The sequence below is a fragment of the Labeo rohita genome, chromosome 15 (genome assembly GCF_022985175.1).
Source record: "Labeo rohita strain BAU-BD-2019 chromosome 15, IGBB_LRoh.1.0, whole genome shotgun sequence".
Classification (NCBI taxonomy): Eukaryota; Metazoa; Chordata; class Actinopteri; order Cypriniformes; family Cyprinidae; genus Labeo; species Labeo rohita.
Genome location: NC_066883.1, coordinates 19,429,690 through 19,451,535, shown reverse-complemented (window position 1 = coordinate 19,451,535; position 21,846 = coordinate 19,429,690). Strand labels below are relative to the sequence as shown.

General features: G+C 34.3%; 1 protein-coding gene across 1 annotated transcript in view; it reads left to right on the top strand.

Annotated features, from left to right (window-relative positions):
- The window catches only part of tada2a (transcriptional adaptor 2A), a 28,078-nt gene extending 10,311 nt beyond the window's left edge, over positions 1 to 17,767 (top strand). The window contains exons 9-15 of the mRNA XM_051129956.1: positions 1,649 to 1,692; positions 6,597 to 6,707; positions 6,965 to 7,036; positions 7,421 to 7,553; positions 11,895 to 11,938; positions 17,114 to 17,187; positions 17,294 to 17,767. Of these exons, the coding sequence (XP_050985913.1) occupies positions 1,649 to 1,692; positions 6,597 to 6,707; positions 6,965 to 7,036; positions 7,421 to 7,553; positions 11,895 to 11,938; positions 17,114 to 17,187; positions 17,294 to 17,479 (664 nt within the window). The 3' untranslated portion in view covers positions 17,480 to 17,767. The remainder of the gene's footprint in view (positions 1 to 1,648; positions 1,693 to 6,596; positions 6,708 to 6,964; positions 7,037 to 7,420; positions 7,554 to 11,894; positions 11,939 to 17,113; positions 17,188 to 17,293) is intronic.
- The last annotated feature ends 4,079 nt before the right edge of the window (positions 17,768 to 21,846 follow it).

Here is a 21,846-nt window from a genome sequence, read left to right as displayed (position 1 = left end):
ACAGCATCTGTAAAATAGACTGTAAATAACAGACTATATATGAAGGACAGTTAAACAATAACATAAAATGAATTTATGTTTTTAAAAATAAGGCGTAATGTGATGACACTGTAATGCACAGCCTTAAGTGATGTGTGGCTTTTAATAAAATGGTGGTTAAACCAATATGAAATAGATAATAAATATATTTTATTTTTCTCACAATTCGCACTTTTTTTCTTGCAGTAGTGAGTTTACATCATCTTATTTTGAGTTTATGACTCACAATTCAGAATTTTTTTTTGTTGCAATTTCGCGTTTATATCTCGCAATTCTGACTGTGTTTTTTTTTTGTTTTGTTTTGTTTTGCAATTCCGAGTAGGGCTGCACAATTTATTGAATTTCTAATCGCGATTACAATTACAGATGCCACAATTATGTAATCGTTCAAAGAATAAAAATAAAAAATCCACTTTATTCTGCTTTCTTAAGATGTGTGGGTGTGTGTGAGAGCGCGAGTGTGTGTATTTTTCCTACAGGTTATCTTAAGGTTTTTCTTTTCTCATTGTTTTAATTTTTTAATTTTTACTGTTTTTATATTTAAAGAAGAAACTATATATGAAAATGTGGCGTGCAGTTGTTTCAAACAATGGTATAAAGCTATTCAAAACATCATTCAGTGTAAATGATAATCGTAATTAATAATCACAATTACAATTTCAAGGGAATAATCAACAATGATGATTTTTGTCATAATCGTGCCGCCCTAATTCCGAGATATCTCACAATTCTGACTTTTTGTCTGCAATTTAGACTTTATATCTCGCAATTCTGACTTTTTCTGCAATTTTGTTTATAGCTCGCAATTCTGACTTTTTTTGCAGTTCCGACTCGCAATTCGAACTTTATTTATTTTTTTCAAATTCCAAGTTTATATCTCACAATTCTGACTTTTTTGCAGTTCCAAATTTATAACTTGCAATTCTGATTGTTTGCCCCACAATTGCAAGTGTATAACTCGCATTTCTGACTTTTTTTGCAATTTAAATTTTATATCTCACAATTCGGACCTTTTTTGCAGTTCCGAGTTTATAACTCGCAATTCTAATTATTTTTCCCCCAATTTCAGGTTTATGACTTGCAGTTCTGTTTTGTTTTTTGTTTTTCAAATTCCAAGTTTATATCTCGCAATTCTGACTTTTTTCTTCTTTTTTCTTTTTTTTTTGCAATTCTGATCAATTTCTCAGAATTGCACGTTTTTATCTCTTTTATCTTATTTTGAGAAAAAAAAGTCAGAATTGTGAGAGATAAACTCGAAATAATAAGAAAAAAGTCAGAATTGTGAGAATTTAATTTTTTATTCAATTTTCATAATTATAATATAATATAATATAATATAATATAATATAATATAATATAATATTTTGGGGTCAGTATCACTTAACCTCACCACAGTTGCATTTATTGTAACAAAAATCCAGTGCTAAAACAGTAACATTGTGAAATATAACTGATTTCAATGTAAAAAAATTTGGAAACTGGAATTTGTGAAATCATCATTAGGATTTAAAAGAATGACTGCATTTATTTAAATCAGAAACGTTTTTAACAACAATATTATTTGCTTCTCATAGAAAACATGTGAATTATGTGAATTATTGTCTTTCAGGATCATTCGAGACCACGGCCTCCTCAACCTACGCAAGTTTCAGAGTAAGACCACGTCTTTTTTTAAAACCTGTTGTTTTGCATCATATTAGCCAAGCGCTCTTGCCATCTCTTGTACTCCGTTGTGTATGTGTGGTTGTGTATGTGTGGTTGTATATGCTCCCCATGCAGGCATTTTCAGGTTGGTTTCAATACACAGACCAAAAGTTACAACCACAAGATAACCCCCCCCGACCTCCAATAACACGAGCCATCTGTGCCAAATGTTTACAGTGAGCACCCGGAATACCGCGATCCCAGATCAACACTGATCCCAGAGCTGTTTTCTCCAGCTGTGATTGCTCCCCTATGAATAGTTTGGCATGAAATGAACATTTCGACTGTAATGACAAAGGAGATTGCATCTTTACGAGCTTTTATTGATCCGCGCCCTCTGGGCACCGTGTCGCTTCTCTCAGTAAATAGAAACCCATCCCTTTCTATTTCCCTCTGGACATTTCAGTTGGCCAGCCGGTTTCGATAGGAATACGCTTATCCAATTATTTCCTCTTTGCGTGCAGGGAAAAAAAGCAAGGAAATCCAATCAGGTTCGTGTGTTTTCCTGAGACGTATTGAGTGTTTGTGATGCACGGAGGGCTTTAAGTCGTTTTTATTTATCTATCGGCTCCCAGCCGCCCTCCTCGTCTCCCTGCCGCTCTCAAGACAAAAGCGAGGCGATAGTTACCGTGGAACTGCAGCCTTGTTGTCATGGAGACTGCGGGAAAGTGTGTGTGTGTGTTGCGAGTGATAATGGAAGCAGTGGCCAAGACCTGATGGCTCGCAGCGGTGTTGGTTTATCCCCAATTCAAGAGAGCAAGACGGCTTGACCTGGCTGTGCACACACCGGCCGGTCTCGTATCCCATCAGCCACTGCTGCACGGGCTGCACTGATATTGTAGTTTGATACGTCTTGACTGATGTGTGTATATATATGATTTTATAGAGTGACAGGGAGAGGTGTGTTTCTGGGTAACATCTCGGCAAGCTAGCGGAGGCAGAATATCACACCTCACGCTCACCCACATAGCAGCTTTCTCTTTCTATCTCTCTCGCTCAGTAGCAGCAGGGCTGATGGCTGATAGTGCTGCTCGCTCAACCCTTCCAAGGGAGCAGAGCTTCAGCGGTGGGTGAACAACCATCAGGGAGACTTTCACAGGGCTGCTCGGCACAGCTGGACTCTTGATACTTTGCTTTTGGCATTTGCCTTTCAAACAGCCAATCAAGTGCAGCCTTTCTAATGTATGAGATTAGATGTGTTACAAAACCTAGTAAGCACCTAGACATCATTTTAGGGACCAAAACATGAATGTTAAAACAGTGTAACCCGCATTGTATTGTTTCAGTGGCATTGGTATGTGTGCATAGAGCTGGGCGATATGGCCAAAAAAATTATCACGATAATTCTGGCTTTTTTGCAGTTCAGAGTTTGTATCTTGCAATTGGGTCATTCTGTGTCAAATCAACCAAATTTCAAAAACTTCCCTGCTCCAATTTTTGATTTTGCTAATAGTTTTTCTGAGGAAAGATATGTATAGTGATGAAAGCCAAAATATGAATATTTACTGAGTAATCCACTATTTTGTAGCGGGAGGTCAAAACGGCAATTGTCACCCGAGATTCAGAGTCAAGTTACAGGGGGTTAAAAATGACTTAAGGAAGAGGGCAGCATCATTGTGTTATTTTTACACAGAGATTGGTAGTTCTATTAGTAAAATCTGTTGAGTTTTGCAATCTTTGTCACATTATGTGCCAATGGTGACCATTCAAAAATGGGGAAACGGCACTTTTCAAGTTTTTCTCCAAAGTTTGCATGCCTGTAACTCAAGAAGTAAAAGATAGAGTTAAAGGAGAAGTCCACTTCCACAACAACAATATACAGATAATGTACTCACCCCCTCCAAAGTTTACATGCCTGTAACTCAAGAAGTATTAAACATATTTTAATGCCCTTTTAGATATTGGGTCTTAACAAACTTTCCTTTTGGCGTCTTTATTTTTAAAGCCCTATGAGATTCAGTTCCAGAGATATTGGAATTTCAGTATGGCTCCAGGAGTAAATTGTTAACATTTACACATTTTCAGTGGTCAAAAACTAAATGTGGGTCAGTTTGAAAAAAATATTACACTTCTTTTCTTTTAAAGAGGAACATCTGAAGAACAAATAATATTAAAACTAGAAATGTATCTTGTTTCTTTCTGTCAATACAATTGCATTGAACATAGTCTGAGTCAAAAGTTTGCATGCCTATAACTCAAAAAGTTTTACATTTTTCCTTTGGAATCTTAATTTTCAAGGCCCTACATCATTCAGTCCCAGATAGTTGAATAATTCCCATTTTTAGTGGTCGAAAACCAAATGTTGGTCACTTTGTGTACAGCTGAAACTTATTTCATTTAAAGAACAATGTCTGAAGAAGAAATAATGTTGAAATTTACAATTGTATCTTGTTTTCCCTATCAAAACAATAGAACATACCTGTTTGAATCTCATAAATATTAATTCTCCAAAATTTGTTTGCCTGTAACTCAAGAAGTATTGAAGTTATCTTAATATGATTTTAGATTGTGGTTCTTAAGAAACTTTTTTTCCAGAATCTTCATTTTTAAGGCTCTGTATGGTTTAATCCCAGAGATATTGAGATCTCAGTGCAGCTCCAAATTTAGTATCCTACCCATTTTCAATAGTGAAAAACCAAACATAGTTTTGTGTTTATATAGTCATTACTGTTTACAATGCAAATATGCAAATAATAACAGTAACCCAGGGATTAGGATTGTACAGTGTAACACGTCAGATTATGAATGACCAGGATTAATTGTTAACTCTAGGTACAGTATGAACAGTGTGAAATGTAAAATATGATTACCCAGGATTCCATTTTCCTAAGATTCAGATTTCTATTATTTCTTCAGACATTGAACGTCAAATAAAATAAGTATCAGCTGTGTACAAAATGACCAACATTTGGTTTTCGATCACTAAAAATGGGTAACAGTCAACAATCTGGACATGGAGCCTCACTGAGATCCTCATATCTCTGGGACTGAATGATGTAGGGCCTTAAAATTAAGATTCCCAAAAAAAGTTTATTAACAACTAGAATCTAAAATCATATTGCAATATCTTTAATACTTATTGAGGTATAAGCACGCAAACATTGGAAAAAGAATATTTATGGCACTCAGACTGCTATGTTTAATGCAGTTGTCTTGACAGAAGGAAACGAGGTACATTTCTAGTTTCAACATTATTTGTTCTTTAGACATTCCTTAAGACCCAATATCTAATAGGGCATTAAGATATTAATTCATTAAAGACATTAAGTCTGTCTTTTTCTTCTTGAGTTACAGGCATGCAAACTTTGGAGAAAAACTTTAAAAGTGCTGTTTTCCCATTTTTGAGTGGTCACCATTGGCACACAGTGCAACAAAGATTGCTAAAGTCAACAGATTTTACTTGTAGAACTACCAATCTCTGTGTAAAAATAAGACAATGATGCTGCCATCTTTCTGAAGTCATTTTTAACCCCCTGTAACTTGATACTGAAAATTGCCATTTTGACCTCCCTCTACAAAATAGTGGATTATATTCACAATATTCGTGTAATATGCATCCATGACATTTAATATTTTGGCTTTCATCATTATACATGTCAATCTTTCTTCAGAAAAAATATTCGCAAAATCAAAAATTTGAGTTGGGGCCTCATCAAGAGTTTGAGTTGGGGAGTTTATATCCCGCAATTCTGACTTATTTTATTTTATTTTTTTACAATTCCAAGTTTATATCTTGCAATTCTAACTTTTCTATCCTGCAATTTTGTTTATATCACCACAATTCCTGACTTTTTTTCCCACAATTTAAAGTTTGTATGTTGCAATTCTGACGTTGGACAAAAAAATATTGTGATAATTTATTTCATATCAGTCGATATCGATAGTTATCACAATAAATGTCAAATTTTTATTTCTTTTAAGTTTAAAGGCAGATTTCTGCTATAGTGTGAAAATATTCTTTATGGTCAGAACATGACAAACACTTCATGTTTTTTGAATTCTTGACACTTTTTTCAGTCATTCTCCTTAACAAAATAAATATCTTAATAGAAAAAAATAATTTCTTAGTCTGCATGTTTTAATGAGTAATACTGTTACAAATCAAGAAACAGGTTTGTGTTGCCTGATAATATTAATAATAATGTAACATTTTTTGTCTCTTAGAAATACACATTTGATAGTAGCTTAAGTTAGGAAGCAGATGTAGATGTTCATTATCAAAATCAGTAATATCTGTAAAAACTGTAGCAACCTCATTTTTTTATGGAGAAATTTAATTATTCTGACTTTTTTTTTTTTTACTGTTATTTTATTAAATTAAATTAATTTAATATATATTTCATTTACACAGTACAGAAAATGCTGTGTTTTTATACATTTGGTTAGTTTATACGTAGCATTTCTTATTTATTTGTTCTACTGTAGGTTTTTTTTCTATTGCTTGTAATTAGTTTCTTATTCTTATTTAATTACTTACTGTTTACTTGTCTTCAGTGAGCTTCAGTGAGTTTTTTGTGATATTGACACTGGTGACAATAATTATGACATTTCTATTTCTATCAAATATTCTATTTCTGTCAAATAATAAAGACCTTATTTAAAGCTAAAACAACTATATTGTGATATATATATTGTTACCATGAAAAAAAAATTACTCGTCGTGATGTATGATCTTGGTCATATCACCCACCCCTAGTTCAAACTATTGAATTATATTCAAACTGCTCTACTATTACATGGGCAGCCATGTTTTATTAAAAGCCCTTTTTGCCAGTGGTGTTCCTCTAAGCAATGCTGTGTTCAAGATATATCAGATTCATCAAATGGATTGTGTGCTTCTGCTGTGTTGTCAGTTCTGGAGAGGCGTTATCCCAAGGAAGTGCAGGACCTTTACGATGTCATGAGGCGCTTTGCACGTGTGGTGGGACCTATAGAGCATGACAAGTTCATCGAGAGTCACGCCTGTGAGTATACCCTCCATTTGTACACTTGATGTATAGGATGTCAGGATTTTGTTCTATACATACTAGACTCTCTAGTTTTCTTCCTCAGCTGACCCAGGATCAGTCTAGCCCTGTGTTTTGTGGTTAGCCCCCATGTCAGTCACCAACGCCAAGTCTGAGTTCAGTCTGTCCGTCCCAGTAATTTGAATCAGCCAGGGTGAAAAGTTCACCGCTCCATCTGCTGTGTTTCTCTCTTTCTCTCATGCACGCATTCACAGTGGAGTTTGAGCTGAGGAGGGAGATCCACAGACTGCAGGAGTACAGGAGAGAGGGAATACAGTCCTTCTGCGGTAAGATGCACCCACAGGAATGGCTCACGGGAGGTAGCCTAAATCAAAACGAGGTTAAAAGGATAGTTCACCCAAAAATGAAAATTTGCTGTTTGTTTACTCACCCTCAGGCCATCCAAGATGTAGGACACACAGTTTCAGTTAAAACATTTTCTTTAGTGTTCTACTACATCTTGGGTGGCCTGAAGGTGAGTAAACTCACAGCAAATTTTTCGGTGAACTGTCCTTTAAATTAAACACAGTCAGCAAGTGAGTGTTTCACTCCAAAAATGACAGATCCACCTGAATATGAACCATACTATCAAGTCAGCTTTTTGTTATTAAAATGTCACTATTCAAAAGCTTTGCTCCGAGCTGCTCTGACATCTGTCATGTGGCCTGCAGGTGCTAAGGTGTACGAGAGAGTCAAACGTATGCGAGAGGACGAGCGCAGGAAGAGGAACATGCTGTGTGACGTCCTGCAGTACATTCACGACGCTCGTGCCTGCCAGCAGTGGCTCCACAAACAGGCTGCCATGTAAGAGCTCTTCTTAAAGGAGAAGTCCACTTCCAGAACAAAGATTTACAAGATGTTCATGTCTTTCTTTCTTCAGTCGTAAAGAAATTGTTTTTTGAGGAAAACGTTTCAGCATTTTTCTCCATATAATGGAGGGATATGGTGCCCCGAGTTTGAACTTCCAAAATGCAATTTAAATGCGGTCCCAAATGCGGTTGTAAACGATCCCAGCCGAGGAAGAATGGTCTTATCTAGCAAAACGATCGGTTATTTTCATAAACATAATACAATTTATATACTTTTTCTTCTCAAATGCTCGTCTTGTCTTACTCTCCCTGAACTCTGTTTTTGTTCTGGTTCATGACAGTTAGTGTATGTCGAAAAACTCCCATCTCACGTTCTCCCTCAACTTCAAAATCATCCTATATGGCTGTTTTACATTTTTTGTTAAAGGTGTTTGATCTTCTTTGCATGTTCACTTTGCATAGACTAGGTTGGTACTTCTGCAGCGATGTTTTTTTTATGTTGAGGGAGAAAATACGATTGGAGTTTTTCGACATACCCTAACCGTCTTGAAACAGAATACACAGAATTCAAGGAGAGCAAGACAAGACGAGCATTTGAGATTAAAAATTATATAAATTGTATTGTTTTTATGAAAATAACCGATCTTCCTCGGCTGGGATCGTTTGAAGCTGCATTTAAACTGCATTTTGGAAGTTCAAACTCAGGGCACCATAGCGGTCTATTATATGGAGAAAAATGTTTTCCTCAAAAAACAATTTCTTTACGACTGAAGAAAGAAAGACATGAACATCTTGGTTGACAAGTGGGTGAGTACATTATCTATAAAATTTTGTTCTGGAAGTGGAGTTCTTCAATGTCACCATACTCACTCTGTATACTACTACACATTACAATACTTCATTACAGTTTAGTTTTGTAAATGTAAAAAATGTAACTAACTCAAAATGATTTTACCACAGGAAATAATAAGGAATTAAGAAAACTAAAACTACTAGGGATGGGTAAAAGATTTTAATTGATACTAATTTTTGCAAAACGACATTGACTCCTAAATCTAGTCTAGCCTGTTTTCATTCATTGAAGAGAAAGAACATTGCAATGCACCTTCCATCCAGTAAAACGCAATAAGCTTTGTACTTTGTTAGTTTTGATATGAAGCAAAGTCTTAGATTTCAAATTCTGTCTATTTTATTACAATATTCAAACAATAAATGACATTGCCAATGCTCGGTTCAAGAGAAGCAGCAGTGCTAAGCACACATGAACCGATCGTGTCTTCTGCTTTGATTCCAGTTTCAGCATGAAATAAACATGAATAACAGAGTTCATACAAGGTGCTTCAAGTGCTTGAAATACTTGAATGACTTTTTAAAAAAATGTAAGGCCTGGAAAACCCTTGAAAATAGCAATATTCGTGAAGAGGTGTTTGAAAAGTGCTTGAATTGTGAAACAAGAAGCGATTCACTAGCAAAAGCCAGATCAAATTAAAATTAAAAAATTAAAAGTCATTTTTACATTTCAACATTGTAATGATTTTAAAAAATCATGTAGTTATGGATGCAAAACAGCTTTTCAAAACTCTGAATCAGATAAACCAATGCATCACAAAATGATTCACTGTCTCGAAGCGCTCCAATTGGATTGTGTATCGCAGATCATTTGTTTCAAATCAAGACTTCAAATCTATTTGATTTAGTTTGGAATAGGTTTGTGAATCATTTTGCAAATTGAATTATTCAAATCAAATGATTCACGATACACGATTTGAAGTCCTGATCTAAATCAAATGATTTTGTTTATACGCAATCCAGTTGGAGCACATTGAAACAGTGAAATATTTTGTGCCACATTGGTTTAACTGTTTCAGAATTTTGAAAAACTCTGTTTCGCTCATCACTACATGCTATTTGAAATCATAATCTGATGTAAATCAAATGATTCGCAAAGTTCCAATATAAGTCAAATGATGGCAAATCCAGGATTTCAGAGCGGTTTTGCAATTTTTTTTTTTTTTCTTAAACAGTAAAAAACATCAAACAATCAAGGCAGTACAGTTATAAACTAAAAAAAGAAAGTATACACAAATACAGATCACTTAAGAAAATTATCTCTGGTTTTACTATAGTAAAACTGTAGTATACTTTGTAATACTTTAGTATACTTTGCATGTTCTTTACTTTATTTTTGCCATTTTGCTTCATTAGTATATTTTTATTTATCTATGTATGTTTTTTTAAGAATTTGAAAGAGAAGACATTGTTTGATAAGTGAGATCTCTTGATGAAGTTCTTGAAAATCAAAAAAGTAGTACTTGATAAATCCTTATAAGTTCTTGAATTTCATTTTACAGTATGGTACGAACCCTAGAATAAACATCCGAAGGTATGTTAAAAGAAAGAAAACAACTTCCATATATGGTCTCAACCATGGAAAGATGTCAATAGAACAGCTTGTAAACAATACATCACGTAACGTCACATTGACCATAAATTTGTTACTCAGCTAGAATAATCAACTTGAGAGAGGAGCATTTTGCTAAACATAAATAATTTGTCCTGTTCTGTTAATGTTTCATTTGTTTAAATGCATCTGTCAAGTTTTTATGACAGTCACCATTTAAATGTTTATATTTCAAGCAACGCATTCGAGTAGAAACATAATTAGCTCTAATTTAAGTGTTTGTGTACAAATCAGTTAATTTTAACCTTCAGTATTATAGTAATGTAGTACCAACTGACTCTCAAGTATATTTTAAAGCATTGGGGTTTTTTTTTGTTTTTTTTTTTAATTTGGCATGCACTGTACCTAGTACATATCCAGCCCTAGAAACTACTATGGTGTTGAACAGTTTAAGAATGTTATAGTAAAAATAGAATGTTAAAAAATACAATGGCTGGAATGATTCCTCGATTCTATTCCAGTATTCAATTTAAAAAAAAATTCGATTGCATTTTGCCTGTGTCAAGTAATTGGCAAAATACCGGAAGTGGCGCGTTACACATATTAAACCCATTTAAAAATCACAAAGCATAATGCTATTAAGAATTCACACAGTCTGCGATTCAGTTAAATAAATATATGAGATTCAGATTTAATATATTCGCTTTAATTAGTTACATGCTTGTAGGTTACATACGTGCATTTCAGAGTGGCTCCATTCACAGTAAATGTTGCTACACAAACTGTTATCATTTACATGTGCCCTGGTGAAAAAACCAGCATATGCTGGTAGGTAGGTTTTGATGCTGGATTAAGCTGGTCCTTTGCTGGTTTATGCTGGTCCTTAGCTGGTTTAAGATGGTCCTTTGCTGGTTTTTGCTGGTCATGTTGCTGGTCAAGGACCAGCATGAACCAGCAAAGGACCAGCATAAACCAGCAAAGGACCAGCTTAAACCAGCATCAAAACCTACCTAACCAGCATGTGCTGGTTTTTTCACCAGGGTGTGGAGCGTCTGAAATTCCATCTCTGCATGTTGTTCTGAGTTTGGGTTTATTATAACGTTCATCCTGGAACTTAATGTGCGCTATTTCTTTAGATTTGTAAGGTAAATCATTTATAAACCTACACAAACACAGGAGAATCAATCGTTTTCAACATGCTAACTGTTCATCGTAATTTCAGAATAAAAGTAATAAAATAAAACCTCACGCTGTTTTTACAGTGGCTGTAGCATTTGTATCATGAAGAAATTGCCTAGCAAAGATTTAAGTGGACATTTGAATTAAATATTGTTTAGTCAATATTAAACATGGATTATATCGTGCAGCACAGTGTAAAAACAATCATCAGTCTGTTGGCGCCATCTGCAAGCATTTGTTATAATCTCTATTGTGCAGCGCTATTTATGTTCCATAAAACAATATGATTACTAGCTTTTGATACTTTATTTGAACTAATTATTATTGTCTCATTGCTATTATATATGTATTTTAAGTCAATTTAAAGGCTATTGTTCACTAAGGTCTATTTTTATTACTACAAAAAATGACTAAAATAATTGTTAGTGACAGTCCTAAAAAAACAAATAAAGATTAGTTTTACTCTTTTGTTGCTGCTGCACAAGCACTGCTGTTTGTTTCTGGTGTACTTTCATATGCTGTTTATTCTTTCTGCCTACCCAACTTGTGGGCATTTGGCTGTTTTTTAGCTTCACAAAATGTGTTTTTGGTATTCTGCAAAAGTAGACAAAGTGAATGATGAATCAGGCTCTCTATTTATATTTTATTTTGCTGAGAACCCCAAGAGCCCCAGCCAGTGTTTCAGAGAAATTTCAGGAGCGTTCGTGTTTTGCTTGGCTGGAGCAGCTGTTAACTGACTGTTTCTCTCTCTCGCAGTGATGCTGGAATCACCCCTGTGGTCACCACTATCACTACCTCAGGTACAGTGCTGCTTATTTCCCCCATTTTTCACGCTACGTCTCCTCTCCTCCAGTCAAGTCTCCTTTTGCAATCTTGGTGATGTCCTCTTCAGCCGTGAAGCCGCAGGCTCAAACACATTAATCTATTCTCTGAGATGCACCGCTGTAAATACGTGCAACAAAAGAAAGAAGCCACTCACATCTCTTTGTATTTCTCTCTCTTTTTGTCACTTGACTGCACAACTAGGACATATTTGAATGCATGTGAATCTGATCGCACTCTTTGGCTTTATGTGAATATTTATTTTTTATTTTTTTTTATTTTAGTAATAATATTGAAATAATCTTTTTAAATACCCATTTATTGCAAAGCTCCCCACCTCCAATTTCTCATTAGATGGATGGATAGATATCTAAGAATTATAATATTTAATATATAATAATATTTTATATGCAAGAGTGATAATATTTCAGTATATAAAGGGCAATTATCATGTAAATAATTTAGCATTTTAATGATTTAATAGTAATGGCTATAATAGTAAAAATACTAATGTAATTGTATGTAGCATTATTATTATTATTATTATTATTATTATTAAAGTACCATAATGGGAAATTGTTGAGAAAACCATTTTAAAATGCAAAAATTGGTTTAGTTATGCATTAAATGCTAACATTTATTTGTTTATTTATTTATTTATTTATTTATTTAATTTTTGTATTTCATTTAATTGTTATAATATAATAGAAATTATTATTATTATTATTATTATTATTATTATTATTATTATTATTATTATTATTATTAAGAAGCAGCGTTTAATAAAAAGTACCTTAATGGGAAATTATCATGAAAATAATTTTATTATTTACTATATCATTTATTTTTATTTGAATTATTTGAGGCTCTAATAATTATATAATATAATATAATATAATAAATGTTATTATTATTATTATTATTATTATTATTATTATTAATCAGTGTTTAATTAAAAAAAATACCTTAAGGAAAATTGCCATGAGAATAATTTTATAATGCAAAAATTGTTTTCTCTTTTTCTCTATGCATTAGTTGTCAAAAAATATTTTCGATTTTATTTTTTAAATTAATTTTTATGATTTTGACTTGATAGTTGATTATTATGTATGATTATTATTATTAGCATCACTATTAATATTATTACACCATTATTATTAATATGATTTGAGGTTCTAATAATAATAATATTGTTATTAGATAATTATAATATATTATATTGTATTATATTATGTTATATTATGTTATATTATATTATATTATATTATATTATATTATATTATAATATAAAATGTTGTTGTTGTTAACATGAAGTACCTGGAAAATTGTAAAGAAATAATTTTAAAATGCAAAAATAGTGTTGTCTATGAATTAAATGCCAACAGTTAATTTTATTTATTTATTTTTGTAATGATTTGAGGTTCTAATAATAATATTGTTGTTATTATTATTGTCATGAGAATAATTTAATAATGCAAAAATCATTTTCTTTATGCATTAGTTTTATTTTTTAATTAATTTAATAATTGTGTATTGATTTTGAGGCTCTAATAATAATATTATAACAGAAAGTTTTTTTTTTTTTTGTAATATATATTTTGTAATTTGTATTTTTGTAATGATTTGAGACTAATAATAATAATAATAATAATAATATAGAAAGTATTGTTGTTGTTGTTGTTGTTGTTATTAGTATTATTAGTATTATTAGGGCCCGAGCACTGCAGTGCGAGGACCCTATTGGAATTGCTCCGTTTATTATTATTCTTCTTCTTCTTCTCCAAAGTAAAAAGTCTTTTTGAGGGCCTAAACATGCTCGAAAACTCATGAAACTTTGCACACGCATCAGTCCTGGCGAAAATTTACATCTGATATGGTTTTCAGAAGTGGGTGTGGCAAAATGGCTCGATAGCGCCACCTATAAAATTTCAACGGAGTGCGCCTCGAGCTGCGTTTCACGTACCTGTACGAAACTCGGTACACTGGTGTAGCACACCAGTACCTACAAAAAAGTCTCCTGGTGCAACTTCCTAAACCCAATCTTCAAATTTGCTGAGTGTTATCATAAGGCCCTTGCGATGTTAAATTGCGAAGTTTTTGAGTTTTCGTCGAGGGGCGTGTCCGTGGCGGCCTGACAAAGTTCGACTTGTCGCCATGAAAAAGGAAGTGGCTGTAACTCAGGCAAACAATGTCCGATCTGCCTCAAACTTCACAGGTGTGATAAGATTCATGTCCTGAACACATTTCAGTGCCCATATTCAGTTATATTCATAGCGCCACCTGCTGACAACAGGAAGTGACATGTTTAACACTGTTACGGACTCCTAGCAACATATTAAAAAGCATTAGCAAGTTTTAAATAGGCTAACAACATGCTACAATCATGCTACAACATGCTAGCAACACTTAGCTAAGAGCTAATGCATGCTATTAATACAAAGAAAAAGAAAATTGCTGTAACTCATGCACATAATGTCCAATCTGACCCAAATTTAATATTCAACATGCTACGAACATAGTAAAGCATGCTAGCAACACTTAGCTAATATGCTAAAGCATGCTAATAATACAATGAAACAGGAAGTTACTTTAACTCAGGCATACAATGTCCAATCTGCCCCAAACTTAACATGTTTGATAAGAGTCCTGGTCTGAAAACTTTTACGTGCCAATATTCAGTTATAGTCATAGCGCCACCTACTGTTAACAGGAAGTGACATGTTTAACACTGTGATACACTATTAGCAACACACTAAAAAGCCATTGAGTGCTAAACTAGTTAAAAACATACTCAAATATGCTAGCAACACTTACCAAGTGCTAAAGCATGTTGCTAAAGACATAAAACAGGAAGTTTTTGTAATTCATGTAAACAATGTCCAATCTGCCCCAAACTTCACATGTTTGATGAGAGTCCTGGTCTGAAGATATATACATGCCCGTATTCAGTTATAATTATAGCGCCACCTCCTGACAACAGGAAGTGACATGTTTAACGGTGTTACGGACTCCTAGCAACATATTAAAAAGCATTAGCAAGTTTTAAATAGGCTAGCATCATGTTAGAATCATGTTAAAACATGCTAGCAACACTTAGCTAAGAGCTAAAGCATGATATTAATACAAAATCAAATTGCAGTAACTCCTGCATACAATGTCCAATCTGCCCCAAACTTAAAATTCAACATGTTACAAACATAGTAAAGCATGCTAGTAACACTTAGCTAATATGGTAAAGCATGCTAATAATACAATGAAACAGGAAGTTACTGTAACTCAGGCATACAATATCCAATCTGCCCCAAACTTAACATGTTTGATAAGAGTCCTGGCCTGAACACATGCCCATGCCCATATTCAGTAATAGTCATAGCGCCACCTGCTGGCAACAGGAAGTGAGATGTTGCACTCTGTAATGAACGCAACATTTTAGAAATATCAACAAGTGTTAAATAGGGTAGCAACATGCTAGAAACATGCTATAACATGTTAGCAACACTTAGCTAAGTGCTAAAGCATGTTATTAATGCAATGAAACAGGAAGCTACCGTAACTCAGGCATGCAATGTCCAATCTGCGCCAATCTTAACAGGTAAAAGTCCTGGTCTGAACACATTTACGTAACAATATTCAGTTATAGTCATAGCGCCACCTACTGTCAACAGGAAGTGACGTTTAACACTGTGATACACTATTAGCAACACACTAAAATAAGCCACTGAGTGCTAAACTGGCTAAAAACATACTCAAACATGCTAGCAACACTTACCAAGTGCTAAAGCATATTGTTAAAGCCACGAAACAGGAAGTTGTTGCAATTCCTGCAAACAATGTCCAATCTGCCCCAAACTTCACATGTTTGATGAGAGTCCTGGCCTGAAGATATCTACATGCTCATATTCAGTTAAAGTCATAGCGCCACCTGCTGGCAACCGGAAGTGACATGTTTAACAGTGTGATGGTCTATTAAAAGCACAGCAAAATATGCCATATTGTGCTAAACATGCTAGAAACACTTTCTACGTGCTAATGCATGCTATTAATGCCATGAAACAGGAAGTTGTTGTAACTCAGCTATACAATGTCCGATCTTCCCCAAACTTCATATGTTTGATAAGAGTCCTGGCCTGAACACATTTAAAGGCCAATATTCCATTACAATTATAGCGCCCCCAGCTGGCAACAGGAAATGACTTGTCTTACACTAACTCAAACATACCATGTTCAATCTGCACCAAACTTCATATGTTTGATAAAAGCGCTGACCTGAAGACGTCTACATGCCAATATTCAGTTATAGGCATAGCGCCACCAGCTGGCAGCAGGACGTTTGGCACATCTAAATGACTTTGATTATATTCCTCCTAAATTTACTATGTTAAAAGCATAGTGCCCACCGTTCGCTGTTTCCCTAAAGCCACCGGTCGGCGGTGAGCCCGGGTGCGAGGGCCCGTTCATCGCTGCTTGCAGCTTTAATTATTATTATTATTAAGAACAAGTGTTTAATAAGAAGTACCTTAATGGGAAGGTGTCATGAAATAATTTAATAATTATTATTTTTTACTTTTGTAATTATTTGAGGCTCTAACAATAATAATAATTATAAAAAGTATTATTATTATTATTAATAATAAGCATTATTAAGAGATTTATTTAATTAATGTTAATAATAATAATAATAATAATAATAATATTGCTATCATTAATAGTAGTAAGAACAACAACAATACATGCATTTGGTCACACTTTATTACTATTATGACTATTTAGTATTAACTAACAATTAACTATGACTGGCCTCAAAAACCTCCTAATATGCTGCTTATTAATAGTGAGGTAATTGACGTTTAGGTGTGGAGTATAATTAAGGGATCTAGAATATACTCATGCAGAAAAAGACAATAATATGTGCTTTTTAAGTACTAATAAACAGCCAATATGCCAGTAATATACATGCCAATAAAGCAGCTTGTTAATAGTGAGAATGTATACCATGTATTTTTTTTTATCGAATGCAGCACAATGTTCTGCATGTTCTGCATAGTAAAATCACTGTAATGCACAGTCCTGTGACTTACTGCTCTGCTCAGTTATTTGTTGCCAGCTGTTCTTGATGAGGAGAATCTGAATGATTTCAATCGTGTGATCCACAGGCAGAAGAAGCGCTCCTCCTCTCAACCTAACAGGACTGCCTGGCACAGAGAAGCTCAACGAGAGAGAAAAAGAGGTTTGGAAATCTTGATTTTGCTTTTGGCACCATCTCATTTTGAAGACATTTGCCTCACTGATGTGGTATAATGGATCCTAAACGATTCTCTCATCATCTTCCTCAGTTATGTCAGGTGGTTCGTCTGGTGCCTGGAGCATATCTGGAGTACAAACAGGCCCTGCTGAACGAGTGCCGGCGGCAGGGGGGTCTACGGCTGGCGCAGGCCCGATCGCTCATCAAGATAGATGTCAACAAGACGCGCAAAATCTACGATTTCCTTATCAAAGAGGGCTACATCAATAAGGCTTAGTGTTGATTGAACTGCTGCAAGGACATCTGATAAATGAAGAATCATACTCACTGTGGATCATTCATGTTGAGAATGAGCAACGAGAGATGACAGGTTTTAAGTGGACGGGTTCAATGTACTTCATTCCTTACAGATCTGCGCCCTTTCTGTTTTTGAAAGACTGATGGGTGCTTCTTTAAAGCTATGTTTAGGACTATATAAGTTAATAGTTTTGTGCAAAACTGCTGCTGTTTGTACCGATGAGAATCTCTCACTGTAATATTAAAAGAGTCATTTTATTTCATTTTGGTTTGTCTCCAAGTCTTTAAAATTGTTGATTAATTTTTGAAGTTGTTGAGTAACTTTTGAATCACAAAATCAACAGAAATAAAACATATTGGTAACACTTTATAATAAGGTTCATTAGTTAATATTCGGTAGTTAACATGAACTAAGAATCATTAATACTATTACAGCATTTGTTAGTCAGCATTTACTAATGCATTATTAAAATCACAAGTTGTGTCTGTTAACATTAGTTAATGCACATGTATTGTTACATGTTGTTCATGTAACTAACATGAACAAACAATGAACGACTGTATTTTTTTTTTTTTTTTTTTTAACAGCGATTAATAAATACTGTAATAAATCTATTCATTGTTCGTTCATGTTAGTTAATACATTAAAGTGATGGTTCACCCAAAAATGAAAATTTGATGTTTATCTGCTTACCCCAGGGCATCCAAGATGTAGGTGACTTTGTTTCTTCAGTAGAACACAAACAAAGATTTTTAATTCAAACCGTTGCAGTCTGTCAGTCATATAATGGTAGTCAATGTATACATGTATATATGTATATATTTTGTTTTGTTTGTTTGTTTTTGTTGTTGTTGTTTTAGTATTAGTATTAAGTGTACTGACATTTTCATGACAATTTTGCATCTAATATTTATTTTTTCTGAGGAAAAAATATAATTTATAGTATATAATTGCCATGTATAATATACAATTATAATATTGCGATTATATAATTATATTGTAAAATATATTTACTGTACTGCTTTTTATTATTAAAATTAGAAAATTGTATTTACATGTATATTTATATTCACATAATTGACAATATATAAAAATATTTTTAATATATAAACAACATATTTTTCTTAATAAATAATAATAAATACACAGTACAGGCGTATATTATGTTAACAATTTTTTTTTTTGGATGCAAGTAATCGCGATTAATCGTTTGACAGCACTATGATGAAAAATGTGTCATGAAATAATTGTACCATTTTGAAATAATTTTGTTAAATAAGTTGCTTCGTTTTCGTCATGCAAAGTGCAATATCTTATTACGATTTTTATTTTGAGCTGTGATATGATCCCGAGAGGTTTTGTGAGATTCACTTTGTCCTCGGCCATATAGAGGGTGACCACCTGGCAATAGATCCGTTGCAGGACATAAATGTGATTTTGCGGGACAATGCTGGACACGTGTGAGACAGATACATGTTCTACTGTTATCCTATGTAAATGCTTGTTTACATCCGTTGTCATATGTGCTGATTTATGTTTCTGAGCATTCAAATGTAGGCGAGAAAACTGTTTGCACTTTAAACCGGTGTGTTCATAATAAAGATTATAGATTAATATGGTAAGACACACCAATTTGCAGTATCAAGCAGCAAAACAAGCTGTTTTGTACAGCTAAAAATAACTGTACGTGGATGAGACCAAAAGCCAGAACCATAAAATGTACAAATGGCTGCTCCCACTCTCATGGGTAAAATAAGGTACAGACCGGTACAGTTTACTAAGCAGTGTAGACAGCCACGTGGATTGTGAGAAAAACCCTGTTAACTGCGTACACTTATGTCTTCTGACTAAAAGTTACAGAACTATTAATAACACACAACTAATTATTTAAATGGGCAAATAAACAACTATAAACGGCCGTTAACAGAAGCCAGAGACACTGTAGACAAACGCAAAGAGGAGAAAATACTGAGCAAAATATTGGAAGAAATTCCAATATACTGAATTGTGGGTTAGAGATGTATATGAATGTATATCTGAGAGGAACTGACTTCAGAAAGGTTTGATATTTTCTTTTCATTTTACCTCCATATGATGCATATTAATATAGTATTTAAAAGCGCAGCTTTGTTTACAGGAAATGTTGTATGACTTTCGTTCCATAAGCGCCACCTGCTGTCAGAGAATGAATTCTCATTCAATCAGTCTAATTAATGACATGATGTTTTCGCAAAATAATTGCACATCAAATTTGGCTGAGATATTACTCCCAAAAGATCATTTAAAGTCATTGTTGTGTAAAGCATCAAACAGACATTGCAAACGATTCAGCAAGAAATAATTTGTTTAATAAAATGTATTTTATTTGCTTCAAAATAGAATTTATTACACATAAACATAACTATGGAAAAGAAGATAATTTCATAAACGTCTCAGTATTTTTTGTTCATACAATGTAAGTCATGGTAACCAAAACAGCTTTGTTACCAACAGTCTTCAAAATACCTTCTTTTATGTTCTTTTATTTTATTTTTTTCTTTTAATCAAATTGAGCAAAACACATAATATTGTGTTTAAAATATAACACAATATCAACTTCTTATTTACTGAATGGTTGTATAAAATCCCATGTAACGTTGTGATAGATCGGGACAAAATCAGCACTCGTGTCATATTGGTCTTGCTGCTTGAATTTTAGGGCATAAATGTATTTGCGGAGTTGTTATATTTGTCAACAGCCAACTCTATGAAATATAGTGTAATAATAAGATGACATACAGGTCTGGGGGCGGGGCCAGTCTAAGTACAACCTATCTTCAGTTAGTAATGCATAAATATAAATTACATTTTTGTATAACAGTTGTGACCTACTATAATAATTGAACATAAATATGTTTTCAAGCTAATGTGAAGGCTGAAAAAGAGTCAAACCTCCGGTGGCGAAATTTCCACCAGTTGAGTGTGAAATCTATTACCGTCACCTCTCGCTCTGGTGAAGCGGCATGACGAGCGAGAGCCGTGACTAACGCTAGCAGCGTTAGCACACACGGACAGAAGCAGCAGCAACCACCAGGCTCTAGCAAGCTTATCACAACAGCGTAAAGCGACGTAAGCAACCTGATTAACGCTCCAGATCCCACCTTTGATGATAAGCCCCTGCCCAATTGAGAATAAGCCCCATGGAGAAATGAAGGCCTGTTTGATGGCTAAAAGCCGTGGAGCTTGGAATTGATATTTTCATGTGCGTCCTCATTCCTCTAGGTGATGTCTTTGTGAAGCGTGGAGGTCTTACATTATTTAGTTTCTGAATCTGAACTGCACAGTGTTTGTGAAAGCATGACGTGGCACTCTTGTCACAACAGATTGTTGAATTCTGTGTCCAGATTCACATTTTTCTATCTTAAATTTCGACTTTAGTCTATTTGGCAGTGTAAAAAGCAATATTGGCAACGCACAAGAGCATAGCATCAGATTGGGATGGCAAACTGTAATGTCTTTGATCCGTAAAGCGATTGGCGTGTGAGCGAACGGCCGTTGACTGGCAGCAGAGCGGAAAGCCGGCAGATTCTGGTGTGTGGGAGGCAGATCTGCTGTTTTGCATGTTCATTCCCCCTCATCAAACCACACAGCCTGTCTTAAAATGAGATCTGATGCCTCCTCATGCACTCCATTTTCACCCACAGTTCATAGTCATCTGCATTTTAGTTCATTTCCCTTCTTAAAAGAATAATTTACCTACTGGTGCTTTTAAACTTCAAAACAGACTGAAAATCACTATAGAGGTACCATAAAAGTAGAGGCACCACGTGCATACGTCATGGTACTCTTGTGAACTTGCGGCGAAGGCTAACAGCTCTGATAGCACACGTATCTCAGAGACGTCTATTTGACATCTGCATTTACATCTGCAAGCTCATCTGCAATACATCTATTGGACGTTTCCTATCAGATGTCAAATAGATGTCTATTAGATGTCTTTAAGATGTTTATGATTTAGAATGTATGTAAAACTGACATCTTACAGACGTCTGCCAGATGTTTGTACACAGCAGATGCTTTCCAGATCAAGAGATCTTTAACAGACATCTTGCAGACGTACGTGTGCTATCTAGGAAGGAAGAGAAGAAATTGTTAAATAAAGTTTTTTTTTTCCCTCGTAGCTTTATAAAATTACGGTTGAACCACTGATGTCACATGGACTATTTAACAATGTCCCTACTATCTTTTTGGGCCTTGAACGTATCAGCTGTGTTGCTGTCTATACAGGGTTAGAAAGCTCTCGGATTTAATCAAGAATATCATAATTTGTTAAGACAATGAACGAAGGTCTTACAGGTTTGAAGCAG